The 14,032-nt window shown below is 40.3% G+C and overlaps 1 protein-coding gene and 1 long non-coding RNA gene across 2 annotated transcripts in view; one reads left to right on the top strand and one right to left on the bottom strand.

Annotated features, from left to right (window-relative positions):
- Positions 1 to 14,032, top strand: part of LOC103553010 (uncharacterized) — a 92,304-nt gene that overhangs the window by 35,496 nt on the left and 42,776 nt on the right. The gene's annotated exons all lie outside the window — the stretch shown is intronic.
- SERPINB2 (serpin family B member 2) overlaps positions 1 to 14,032 on the bottom strand; it is a 16,065-nt gene extending 2,033 nt beyond the window's left edge. The window contains exons 1-6 of the mRNA XM_008523375.2: positions 13,571 to 14,032; positions 9,379 to 9,555; positions 5,986 to 6,105; positions 4,499 to 4,627; positions 3,882 to 3,999; positions 270 to 412 (exon numbers count right to left, since the gene is read on the bottom strand). Coding sequence (XP_008521597.2) covers positions 270 to 412; positions 3,882 to 3,999; positions 4,499 to 4,627; positions 5,986 to 6,105; positions 9,379 to 9,546 — 678 coding nt within the window. The 5' untranslated portion in view covers positions 9,547 to 9,555; positions 13,571 to 14,032. The remainder of the gene's footprint in view (positions 1 to 269; positions 413 to 3,881; positions 4,000 to 4,498; positions 4,628 to 5,985; positions 6,106 to 9,378; positions 9,556 to 13,570) is intronic.

Here is a 14,032-nt window from a genome sequence, read left to right as displayed (position 1 = left end):
AGTAAAGTCATAGCTGGTGAGTGGTAGAGCCTACATCGAGTCCAGGATTGTGAATTATAAAGCCCATGGTCTTTCACCACTGCTCATGTGGCTTCTCAAAAAATTCCTGAATGATATTCAGTAACTTGAAAAAGTCAATCAACTGTCCAGTGTGCGTAACATAACTAGCAAGTCATGTATGAGCATCAATGCGTCGTCTCTAATTCTTTCTCTTTCTTGTCTAAGGTCCTAAAATATATGTTAGGAAAATGTGGCTTGTTGTCTCATACCGAGTTCACACGGAAAGGATAAAGCCCATTTAATTTCTTCTGAAATGGAGTTTTCCACTTTCCTTTGAAGTAGACAGCATTCACCAAGACCATCCTGGTGTCCCCATCTACAGAACCTTGTGGTAGTAACTTTGAGATTTTGCCTGTGAAGAACATGACATATGTTTAGGTTTCACGATAAAGAGCTGTTAAGTTATTATGATTTCTTGAATCTTTTGAGTTGCCCTCAAACCCAGCACCCACATTTGTCAAACTCTGCAGAGAGATTTATCTTCAAGCTCAAGTTTTTCTCTGGATTTATTTAAAGCATAAGTAAAACTCAGACCAAATTTCTCAGGTTTGCAAAATCTGAGAGAAAATGAAGAAGTAATGCATTTGAAATTTAGAATGACTATCAAACTTGGAGAGGAGATTTTCACTTCATTTTCTACTGTTTTCTCAAAGATTTGTAGTTGTATGAAGTTATTCAGTTCAGATGGGAGTGAAAGGGAGTCTCTTAAGGATAACAGTGCCTTTGTATAGTATGTCACTTAGTGCTCCTTCTAGACCTGGTCTGGACCGTCTGTGGGTCCTACTCACTGATTCATTCAACAACACTTTTTGGGAAGCTGTGCTAGGCCTAGACCTACACGAGGAATAGTGCAGATACAAGAGGGGAGAAAGCAAGAATTGTCCTCGTAAGGCTGAGAATATTGGAAGAGACTTTCAAAATCAGTTGGAAAACACTGTAAAACAATGTGTGATAAGTTCTATAATAGAGCTAAATAATGCAAAGTGCTATGACAAAACAGAGAACAGAGTAAATGAGTGAGCCGGAGAAAGGTCTCAGAAATGATAACATCCAAGTGTGATAGTTTTTTAAAAGATAAAGTTGATTTAAGAAACAGCCCATTTATAGTGAATACCTGCTCTGCAATATTTCAGCCACTAAGTACATTATTGTATATAATCCTCACAGCTATTTTATTTGGTGTTATTAGTGTCCTTTTACACAAAAGGACACCATGGTGAGAGAGGTTAGCAATCCTCCCGAGGTCACAGTGCTGGTAAGCTAATCAGGATTCTGTCTTCTTAGTTCAGCACCTCCCAATCCTACAGATAGATACAGGACTCTAGTAAAAAGGTCGCTGTAGTCTGACCACCGTCAATGCATACATTCACTATCTCCATTCAATACATCCCCAGGCACTTAAAATTCTTGGTTACCATTGAAATCTACTAATGTTTTCTTTAACTTTGTGATGCATATGACAAAACTAGTATTTGATCATAACAAATAAAACAGAAAATTCTCTCAAATTATTGTAAAATTTGGTAAAACAATCAGCCCAATGACTACTTGGCATTTTGGCAATACAACTGATTCACTTACAGCCATGCAACATGAAGCTTAAAGAGAAAAACAATTCATCCTGTTCTTCAAAAAACAAAACTGTCGTGTGTCTCTAACTTTGCACTCCGTTTTTACTTTCACTTCCGTGAATCTTCACTTTCCCTGCTTCCTTTGTGTCAGTGGTTTGTCAATATTTTAGGACAGTAATTTAAAAATTGGTAATGAAAATTAAGAACTAAAGCAGATCAACTATTTTCAGAAAAACAAAAGTATTTTTTAAATTTTATAGAACTTAATTTATGTGCTTTTTCCCATTATCGTAGCTAAAAAATCAAGACACCAAACTATTGCTTGGAACAATGTTTTAAACATGAGTTAAATAAAGATCCACTTTTTTGCGTTATCATCAAACTCTTTAAACATCCAGATGAAGACTTCCAGAGTTAGACGGAAGATCAGAAGAAGAGGGAACCCCAGCCTCACCGCTAAGTGGCAGTGGGTTCTTAGATGAGGCAGTTAGCCCCTCAGGGGTTTGGAGTCCACAACCATAAAGTGGCAATTTGGATAAATCATCCTCAAAGACCATTGCAATCCTAGCAGCTCATAAATCTGTGAAATACCAAAACAGTTCTACATCCATAATAATCTCTACTTTTTTCCTCTTAGAAACCCATCTATATGTGACTATTTAATAATTAGTTATTTAAGACCTATAATAATACCTGGAAATTTAGAGGAAAGAAGGATTTTAGCTATCATCAAAAGACTGTGCTAATTTTTGTGGGGACACAGGAGGAGCGTAACATACTGGCCCTACTCTAAAATAACTATAGTCTAAGTGGGATGGCAAAGCAAACAAAATAAAGTCAGTTCAATAACAGTTCAAGGCCATATATGGCAAATGTTAACATGAATCATGAAGCTGACAAAGTACTAGAGGAGTCGAGAAGAGGGAAGATGAAGACATGGTTGGGAGATCCCTCTAGGAAAGACTAAGACTCTGATTGCCATTTAACATTCTGAAGTTGAGGAATGTATTGAAAGAAAGTATGGAGGTCGCGATGTGTTTATGAGAGCTCAGGAGTCAGCAGTAGTCAAGTATAGTCTGTCGGATTATGGAGAACACAAAAGTCAAGGTAGAGTAGGATCTTCTGCTGAGCACAGTAGGAGGTCCCCAGAGAGATTTTAGTGTGGGGCTAGCATGATAAACGTGTTACTTCACCCCTTTAGCTTCATTTCCTCCTTTCAGCTCCACTCTCCAGTCAAACCAAACTCCATTCATTTCCCCAGAGAGCACGGTCTCTCACCTCTGGATCTTTGCACATCTGTGCCCTTTGCCTCGAACTCTCTCCCCAGAGACAATGCCCTCTGCCTGGCCAGCTGCAGCCCATCCTCCTAATCACAACATAAATGTTTCTTATTCCAGGAAGTCTCCTCTTATCAGGGCACTGGAGTCAGGTACCTTTCCTATGTGCTCCCATGCAGGGTCCTGTGCTTCCCCGTAGAAGCACCTATCACCATTGATAGCAAATGCCAATGGGATTGAATGTCTCCCTAGACCATCAGTCCCATGATGGCAGGGTCTGGATTCTGTGTTGTTTACCATTTTTATCCTCCTCTCCACGTACAGTGTCTGGCACATAATATGCGGTGGCTAAATCATTGTTGGCTGAAGGACTGAATTCAATAACAATGAATAAATGATTTAATTACATTTCAGTCCTTGTAAAAATTACAAAGGGAGACAGGAGCTTAAGAAAGAACTAAGGACATAAGTTACTATGATAGAAGTGGCTTCGACAATCAAGGAGAGATGAAGCAGAGACCAAAAGAACTTGAAAGCAGATTGACTCTGAATGGTGAAAGAGAAGAAAGAGTTAAATAATTTTATGATCCCACCCTCTTCCATTGCCAATAGTCTCACACCAATCACTCAGGTGAGGGTCAAGCCTTTTTCTTTGTTTTTGTCCACGGTGGATATACAGTCACAATTATTTCAACACTGATATTTCCTATGTTGAAAAATGTCTGCCTCCTCTCATGTTCTATTCTAAGGTAATATCCAAAATCAGATTATTTAAGTACTGAACCATGTCTTCTGTTAGTAGGCCTCAATTATTTAAAACACCACTCAGCTAAATAAGAGTAAGATTACCTTAACCAAAATAACTAAGGTTGAATGAATTTTAAGGGAGCAAGGGCTAAGTCCAGGGATGGTTTTAAAAAATAGATCAGAGTTTTCTAAGTGGAATGAACACAAAATATTTCCTTAGTTTTACCTTTGGTTTGGGTCTCAACCCAAGAATTAATCTTTTTTCTGGCTTCTTCTGCATGTTCTAGGAAGTCGACTGCCTGGGGTTCTGTAGAGTAATATTTCTTACAGAGTTGTATGTATTCCTTTAAAGCAAGAAAAATGGTAAAGGTTACATAGAATATGTACTGAATGAGCCTTGGTGTAATTGTGAATTACAGGCTTCCGGTCAAGACTGGGGGAACTGAGGTAGGGGAAGGGGTCTACGGGGTGGGCTGAAAGAGGGAATGCAGATTCTAAGTGCTCTCTTGACCTGCTTACCCCACACTCATCCCCAATTCTATTTGCCCTCCTGCATTCTTTTCATTGTAGACACTGAATCTGAGGGTAAAGGTTGGGCTAGACGGATAGCAGTGCTGGTGCTGGAAATCAGTTGTGTTCTTCCTAAGTGCTTACTACTCATCTAGTGGGAATTTTGCAGCAGGGAGAGGAAGCACCGACAGAGGGAGCATGTGGGATATCTTAGGAAGCTATCGGGAAGCTGCATGGAATTCTGACTCTCTGTATGGATCATAGAGAACAGCTTTGGACGTGACGTCATTGCAGGTTTGGGGCGCTGTCATTTCAATTACAGGTTTAACTTACTTCCCGGAATTTGGCAGACTTCTCGCCAAACAGCTTACTGGCGCTTTCCAATAAACACTCCCCTGTGGATGTGTTGATTGCAGAGATGAGAGAACGGAAGGATGAATGGATTTTATCTCCAACTTGTGCCTTAAACAGAAAGGAGAGATTCTCTTTATATAACACAGGACTACTAAGCAAGATATTTCATAAGCAATGGGATTTTTTTAAAAACAACACTGCTGTATTAATTAATTAGTAAAATACTGTATTAATGTATACTTTTTTCTGGCACTTTAGAGGAATCTCTGAGGAAATGTTCTTGATATAGATGTGGTGCATTAAAACTAACAAGATAATTTTTTAGTCATTTCGAATTTTGTTGTGCCTATGGATTGGATTTAACCATGAAGTAACCAACATCATAGAAAAAAGTCAGGCTCCTTTTGCAGTTTCCTAAACCTCAAGGTCTCTAAGGAATTTTTATTATATTAAAATATTACCTTAAAATTGTTCTAAACAGAGTTCACATAACTTCTAAAAATACCCATTTTATAATTGAGGGGTAGTTTGGGCACTGGAAAATGTTGGTTTTAGACAGCCATGAAAGTGAAGGAGAATTCCAATCCCCAACCTGAAGTTTGTAAGCACGGGGACAGACAGGGGTTAGTCACAGCAGTGGCCAGGTGAAGTGGAGGACAGAGCCCTGCAGATGGACTGCCAAGTGTCCATTTAGACCTGGTGAATCTCCATGCTGAAGGGGCCCTCTCCACCTCCTCTAGCCCATAATTCCCCGGTGACGGGCAGATGGAGCATCAGCGCTCCTATGAAGGAAGCTATGGGAGAAAGCTCCGCACAACCTAACTCAGGAATGTGATTATGGAGGTTGCTTACCAATAAGAGCACATCTATGACAAGTTCCTATAACGTAGGTGGATAGCTAGTGTTTAAGGAAATGGAGTATTGAGAAAAGATGTTGCTACTTGAGATAGACAGATGATAGACACATAGATAGATAGATAGATAGATAGATAGATAGATAGATAGATAGATAGATGATAGAGAGAGAGAGATAGAGAGATGATAGATAAATAGATTGATTGAGGGTCTGTGGTCCCTTACGAAGTTATCGGTCCTGGCCTTCCCCATTCCTCAATTATTTGTTACTCCTTACCGCCTCCCCTCTGGAAAGCTGTATTTATGCATGTGTTTTCTAGGACTCTCTACCATGGTCTTGAAATAAATTACGCATACCTACTAATGGCCAGGGGTGTGATAGAATTTAGAAACAGTCTGGGCCTAGAAGTCACAAAGTCTGGATTCTACCCTGGCTCTGCCCTTACTTCTTACTGTGACCATAGGATATTTACTTAAGGACTCTGAGTCTTAGTTTTCTTTCTGTGAATGGGGAAAGTTGTCCTAGGTTCCTTCCCTAACATTGTGATTTTTAAGACAAGAAGATTCCAAAAATAAAATATAAAAGAAATGTGAATGAATGAGTTAAATACCTGTAAAATAGCATCAGGATAAGTGGCCTGCTGGACCTGCTGCATGATTTCACCACTGGTCAACTCCTCTGGGGTCACTGGGGGGACATCACAGACTATAACTTTGTTAAACTGAAGCACCTACAATTAGAATTAGAGAGAATGGGTACATTTTCCTGCTAAATTACTTAAATTTTAAACCAATGGCTATCCGATACCTCTTAGTGGTCTTAGGTCTAGTTCCCTGCCTTTTTGCATGTGGGGAAAAAACACAGATACTCTTTATATGTAGTAAGTATCAGCCAACAGAAATTTCTCTTACAGGAAACAAAATGAGAGACTCCATACTAATCCATATACTGGCCATTTTGGACAATGATTTGTTTTTATGAGATGATTTGTAACATCTTCCCTAAATTATCATCCAACCCATAAATTGCCTTGAAAAAAATGCCAGTATTTTGAAGAAAGTAATAAGCTTCACCAGGGACTTTGTACCTATTGCTCTACTCAGCATCTTTATGTATTATTCACTTAAATCTGTTAAAAAACTCCAAGCCAAAGTCAGCATAAGCATAAAAACAGGTCACTTAGTGTTAACAGGAATCACCTAAAACATTTACACAAACGATATTCACACACAGAGAGAAACTAATACCCATGTCGGGGGACAGATGATGGGTCAGATGACAATACGAATCTGTTTATAGTGTAAGTAGCAGATCCAGATAACACAGTGAAGCTGGTAGGAAAAGATTGGCTCCTAGGAAGCTGCCTCAGTCCCCTCCCCTAACACTGTAGCCTTCCCAACCTGGCCCTGCCACCCAGACGTCCCTTCCGCCTCCAACATCCTTGGGATCCCATTGGTCCTGCGGAACCTCCCCATCCCCGTGGAGCCCACAGTGAGGAGGAGCTTATCTAGCAAATGGATTGATGGTGGGGCCTCTGGTAATGAGGGAAAGGCAGGCTTGTCCAGCAGGTGGTGAGTTTCTGGGCTGGAAGGAGAGGAGTCAGGGTTTGTGGGGTCTTTCTCTGCTCCTCAGACTGTATGTTATAAGTCCTACCTAATAGTCTATCAAAAAATTTGGTCCTACTCTGCCCCCACATATGAGAAGAATGTTCCTGTAACAGCTTCCCCTGTTATCCTCCCTTCTAAGGAAACTGACCCTTCAATCAGGGGTCCCAGGTCAGCACTAAAGCCTTCCAGAACCACTGTGAAAGTCCCTGCAGGGGTGGGGTTTTGGCGAGGTGACCCTGGGCCTTGCAGAGGCACGGAAAAATTACAAGGTAGGTATACCGCCCAGAAAGGAGGTTAGTCTGGGTGGGTCAGCGCCTTACCCTAAACGTAAGAGCTGGGAGAACAGTCCTTGTTGGCATGCTAACCTCATAGACCTGTGCTCTGTAGGAGTGGATGCCTTCCAGTTATGCCTCTCTTTCTGCTACAATCATACCACCCTTACCAGGTACACCAGTTCCCAACTGTGCGGTCTCTTCTTGCCCTAACTTCTTCATCTGTAAAATGAGTACGGGAATCATAGCGCCTACTACCTCCTAGGATTTTGTAGTATGTGGGTAAATTGCGTTCTTAGAAAGGTGCTTGGCTCAGGCACTAATAAACATTAGCTATTGTGACAACTTCTGCTAAGAGGTGCTTTACACATTATCTCTAATCCTCACAACAGTCTTGCGGGTTATGCATTTTCATAGCATTTTATAGATGAGAAAACTGAGCCTCAGAGAGTTTAAATGCCTTCACTCATGCACCTAGCAAGTGGCAGAGCCACCACTCAACACAGGTAGGTCTGTCCCCAAAGTCCGTGCTTCTTCCTTCAAGCAAAAGAGCTTCTCCTCTTTCCTTTTAGTAAGGAATTATCCACATATGTACATGCAGCAGACTTACAAGAAAACTATATAAAATCTTTACATAGTTCCATATGCTTGAAGCACTTTTCAGATACAGAAAAGCTATATTGTGCCCATGGTGACAAATAAGTTAATTCTCCTTTGGTATCAAAGTCAATTTTTTTACTTTAACAGCCTAGAGTACTTCATGTAGCATTTGCCTTCAAAATATATTGCTTTTGATTCCTTTACACTTAAAAAATTAAGACCCTGATGTTTTCTAAAGTTTTCAATGCAGTTCACTATTTTTTCAATAAGAAAATAAAGGGGAAGGAGTGTTGCAAAATGTCGCTGCTATCAGAGAGTTGAGCAATTGAGTTGTAAGTCAGGGTTTAAACCGCCACAAACACAGAAAGTGATGCAGCCATCCCTCCTCCTCCTGGAGTGAGATTGACCAATGCTCTCTCTGTGAGCCACTTCAAACAAAGCCCATCTGAAATGGGTCCCTGTGTATCTGGGAAGGGTATATGTATATGTACATACTCAGGTACTTCTCATGGGAAACCCGAGAGTAGCCCGTGGCATTTTGGCGTGACTGAAAGCACATTGTGTGCTTGTGAGAAACCAAAGCCTGTACTTAAAGCATCCAATTTGAATGTTTGTGTATATGTGACTATAAAAGAATTTTAATTACAGCATATGACGACCTCGGCTGGGTCACTGACCTAGGAAATAGGATCATGTGAATTTTAAATGTGCTGAATTCATTCCATAGGAATATTGCAGTGTGCAATTGAAGTAGTTCAATGTATTTTCAAGGCGGCAGATTCAGTGAAAGTGTCCCCTGACTGAACTTGTGTCCGTTCACCAAGGAAGGAAGCCAGTGGCCTTGATAGAAGTACCCACAGTGCTGCTCCACACACCGTCCACCTTGATTTTGAAGACCGGTCATCACGCCAGGCCCCATTTTGTTGACATGACCTCATGGGGTTGATAACGTGGCTGAGGTTCTCTGAAGTCACACTGCTCTCCGTGCATCTCCAAGGGTATGGAGACCACAGCTCCGAGACTTATTTTTCTTTTCATGACCCTCTCTTAAAACCACTGGGAGGAATTTTTACATGGGGAGCAAACACACCACAGTGGCAGAGCAGTGGAAGAAACTTCACCAGGAGTGAGGCAGCCTTGGGAGACTCTGGGAAAGTTGCTTCATTCACACTGCCAGTTTCCCACCCGTGAAATGACACTTGTCTTAAAGCCAAAAGGGATAAAGCAGGCAAAATACTTTGAAAAGTATAAACATAGTATTATTAAAATGTGAGATGGTGTCACTATTACCAATTTCCAGCCTTGCAGGACAAGAAACTCTGATATGCCTTCTGCTATCTACAGTTGAGGGTTTTTGTGGTTTGGCTGTTTTGTAAGTTTGAATTTGAGGAACTTGTGTTGTAATTGCTGACTTTATAGACAAGATAGTTATAGTCAAGACATCTCAAGGGTAACATCAGAGCAATTCTACAATTGAGTTCAGGAATCATCCAGTCCTAATTTGGAGCATTAGCAGAAGCTTACCTTGGCCATCTGGTCTGCAGTGTTGCCCCTGGCACCCAGGTAGACCATGGCCATGGTGGATGAGATGCTCCATGGAGAGAAGAAGAGATTCTGGGTGCTGTTTGTATTTGCCAGATATTTGAAGAAATTGAGTGCAAAAATTGTGTTTGCCACATAAAGGTTTTCCATTGTTTCAACCTAGAAGGAAAGTGAGGAAGAAAAAAAACAGCTCTAAAAGATGACAACATTTTGGGTGATGTCAACAGAGTAGTTCAGGCTGTACCACACATAGGGCAGGGATGCCCTCTCTATTCTTCCTTCGTGGAACAATGTGAAGCAGAGCAGGGCAGCATCATGGTCATGTGACCTGTGTAGCCATAAAGGGCCCCATGCTTGGTACAATGCTCTGCTGTCACCATCTTGAAATTCTTAACAATTTTAAACCAGGGACTCTGCACGTTCCTTTTGCGCCAGACCCTGCAAATTGTATAGCTGATCTTGAGATATAATGAACAGTTATATGTGAGTAGTGACCCTCCACATCACAATAAAGATAATAATAGCAGTAACAATAAATATCATTTATTGAATTCTTACTGTACAATAGATGCTGTTCTAAACCTTTTACTGTACTAACGATTACCGAAACCTTAAGAGGAGGGCACTGCTATTTCTGTTTTACAAAGGAAGAAACTGCTGCACAGACAGGGTCAGAAAAGTGAGCAGTGCCACTTGAGTATCAGGGGTAGGACTAGGCTGAAGCCGGGTGAGTGGCCTCCAGGGTCATGCTCTCAACCTCTGTGCTGTACCCACAGATTCATAGCACACAGACAGGCAAATACACACGTATTCAGATGTATGCCACATGCACACATATTCCTGTTGGCTCCAGTTGAGATGGTCAATCTTCTTTCAAATTCCTTGATTCTAGAAGTGGCTTAGATTCACTATTTGAGGGTTGGTATTTTCACCCAGCCCTTACCACCTTTTTCCACCCCCAAACACATGCACATACCCAGCCTTGCTACAAAAGAGCTTCCTATGCTGAGTTCAGTACTGGGTGTGCTGGAATAGCCCCCTCTTTTCCTGCCACTCCCTAGCAGAGAAGTCAATTCCAGGCAGCACTGCAGGGATCATGCTGGGTATATGAAACACACACACACACACACCCCCGTCAACCATCTGAAGGTAAATGGCAGACACGCCTTCCATGACCTAAGGCTCTGCACGCAGCCAAATGCTTGGACACACCCGAGGTGTGTGGGTATCTGTTGGTACTGGCCAATTATCATCTTTCTGACTGTATAATATGCTTTCCTTGTGGCTTAAAACACCCTATAATTACCAAAATATATAAATATACTAAACAATACTGACACTCATCACTCACAGGAAACCTTCTTGTGACAGTGGCTTCCCAGAGCTGAGGAGGGGCTGGGGAAGTCCCTGGATGAAGCACTTCCTGCAGCTGTTGTCTTGGCTCACAAAGCAGGGCTTCCCAATGAAGGCTAGCAGTCACTTCCCTCCCTGATCCATGGATATCTTAGGTGAACACTTGGTTCATGAGCATTTCTTTTTAAGAAAATGATTGCAATTTGTATCAAAATCTCTCATTTGAAATACCACTCAATTTTGTTTTATCAAGACAAAATAGTAAATTAGGTAAAACTTGTCCCTGAAACTCTCTCACCTCTTCTTCTCACTGAACCTTCACAAGATCTGTATGAGGTAGATACTATTAGCTTCAGTTTGTAGGTTACATCCTGATGCTCAGAGAAGTTAACTTGTATAAGGTCACAGTTCGTATGTAATGGTGCGGGGAGTCAAGCCTAGGTCTGCTTTGGAAACCCACGCTATTCAATGTCCCACACGGCCTCACCTGCTGATGTTTAACTTCTCTATTATGTGGAAGAGTTCAGACAAGCTGCTAGTTTGAGAAATACTGGAAAGAGGAAATAAAAAGAGGAAAGAGGCAAATCTGTAATGCTCCTAGAAGGCTTATCAAGTAAAGAAAATCACTTTATCTTGTGGGCCGGCCTGGTGGTGCAGCGGTTAAGTTTGCACATTCCGCTTTAGTGGCCCCGGATTTGTGGATTCAGATCCTGGGTGGGACCTATGCACCGCTTGTCAAGCCATCCTGTAGAAGGCATCCCACATATAAAGTAGAGGAAGGTGGGCACGGTTGTTAACTCAGGGCCAGTCTTCCTCAGCACAAAGAGGAGGATTGGTGGCAGATGTTAGCTCAGGGCTAATATTCCTCAAAAAATAAAAGATCACTCTACCTTTTCTTTTGCTTCATCACTGAGGTTAGAGTAGCTTGAGTGGCTCAGCAATTTGCTCCCTCTTCCTTCTACCAATTTAAAATTGTCTTTATAATTAATTAGTCTTACTGAGCAGATCTTTTTTGTAAATCATCTCACTAACCTTTTGGAAATAAACTGAGAATTAATAACATACATTAAATATTTCTCTATCCCCATGTGAAAAAAGTAAATAAGATATAGGAGCCAGAAAAGTAAATGTAGGCTTCTGCTATCCCTAATTCTTTGTAACAACCTGCATAGTTGGTCGCTTTGACACTAACAAAATTTGAGTGTCAAGAAAAACTATCAGTGACTTTATAAAGGAGAAAAAGTAAATAAGAACAGAATTAAATTGTCCCAGGTGCATTTACTTCATTTAAAAAATAGTCTAAATTTTATTTTTAAAAGATGCAATTAAGTGCGTTAACATAAAAAAACCTTCATGTCTATATTTGTACTTGCCAAATCCCTTCAGCCGCGTTGTTTTGTTTACTTTGCATAATTCCTTGCCCCATAGAGTCTAGTAATTCCTGTTGTACAAATGAAAATATGAAGATGTAAATTGCACAGCTAGTTAGTTTCAAAGTCTAGACTGAACCTCAGCCTCCTGATTCCAAGTGTGGTGCTTCTCCTGTAAACCTTTCAAATGAGGTTTGAGAAGTTCATAGTTTTAGAAATTTAGGAAGGCACCCATGTAGCATTTCCCAACTCTTGGACAAGTCCATGCCTTACATTTGGATGGGAATCTGCCTAAGACAATGTAAAGTTGAAGTCACGGAGGGCCATGAAATCACATAATCGCCCAGAACAGGTCACAGCTGTTGTAAATTTCTTAACACTAGAGTAAGTTACACAACTTCATTAACTTCTAAATCTTATGCTCTTAATTAATGTTGAATAGCATCATTGGGAAGAATGGATGGAAAGCATACATGGGGCTGGGCTCCATGATGTTTATGTTGTTTCCTGAAACACAAGTTGACAAATGTGCCACTGAAACTTGGCACAGGTCACAAAACACTTGAGAGGAGCCACAAGGCACACTACCCCACTCCAACTTCTTCTTGGCACTAGATGTTAGATTTCAGTTTGCTGTGGCACTTAGAACAATTTTTTTTGTAACTTCACAGTGCAAATATTTTGAAATTGACCACAGAAGTCAATGAAAGCAAAGAGAAAACAACAACTTTGAGGAAACTTCCTGTGCAAAATTGACACATTTCCCCCTACAATATTAAAAGCAGTTTGTTATTTGATGACTTTCATAATGAATAAGTGTTTGCTTATGGGTATTAGATTATCTGTTGGACTATTATTTCAGTCAATCCAACAACTAGTTTGGCTGATTTTTCTCTTTCACTAAATTGACCAATTATTGAACTAAATTCAATAAATATATTCTGGTGTTGAACCGGCCCAATCCAGATTGCTGCTTAATTTCTGCAGTTTCTGATTGTTTTAGATGAAAACTGAGTCATCTTTTTATTTGTATTATATTTATATACAATTTATAGACTACTTTCAATGCTTAAATTAATATATTTTAATTGATCTAGCTATTTCCATCAAACTCAGTGTCAAAACACCTGCTGGTAAAAAAAAATATACATATTCAAACTGTTTGATAAAATTGACATCACAACTTGAATGTACATTTTGGTTTGGTTAATGTTGCATTGGCATTTGCTGGCTTCTGAGATTCAAGATCATCTCATTAAATTTAACTCAAATAGAACTAAAATATTTCAAGTTAAACAAACGACTAAACAAGAAAATACCACTAAATTTGTACTCATCCTCTAAAAACTTCCCCCATTTTAATTTTCATTGTGTTAATAATACCAGTATGAAAGAAGAGAAAAAATGAAAACTATATTATATAGAGATGCCCGTGGAAATCACTGAAATACCTTGTTATTCTCTGAGGTGCTGTCAGACAGGAAACAGTCTTCCGAGAGTGTCCTTAGAGTCAGACATGGTGATGCCTGGTTTTATAAAGCTCTGCCCCTCCCACACAGCATTTTTTTTCCCCTCTGTTTCTAATCTGTATCTTTTGAGTGATTCAACATTTTACTCAGAAAGACATCACTAGAATAGAAATGCCTCTTTGCTAAGAGACCATTTCAGAAATTTGTTGGGAGGATGATGTCATTCAGAAACTTAAGAATTTGGCAATATCTACACATGCCTGTTAAAATTAGCTATAGCGTGTCAGCCCCACTTTCAAGTGTCTCCCTCTATACCTGTGTTCAAAGATAGTGCCAAATTCTACAATACCCCTTCTGTCTTGGACAGGGATGGCCTGTGGCATCTTTGAAATACATAAAGATGGTGGAATCCTTTCTCTCTTTTGAGTCTAGGCAGCCCCAAGT

This window comes from Equus przewalskii, chromosome 7, assembly GCF_037783145.1.
Source record: "Equus przewalskii isolate Varuska chromosome 7, EquPr2, whole genome shotgun sequence".
NCBI lineage: Eukaryota > Metazoa > Chordata > Mammalia > Perissodactyla > Equidae > Equus > Equus przewalskii.
The sequence above is the reverse complement of the archived record's forward strand: the minus strand, read 5'-3'. Positions and strand labels throughout refer to the sequence as shown.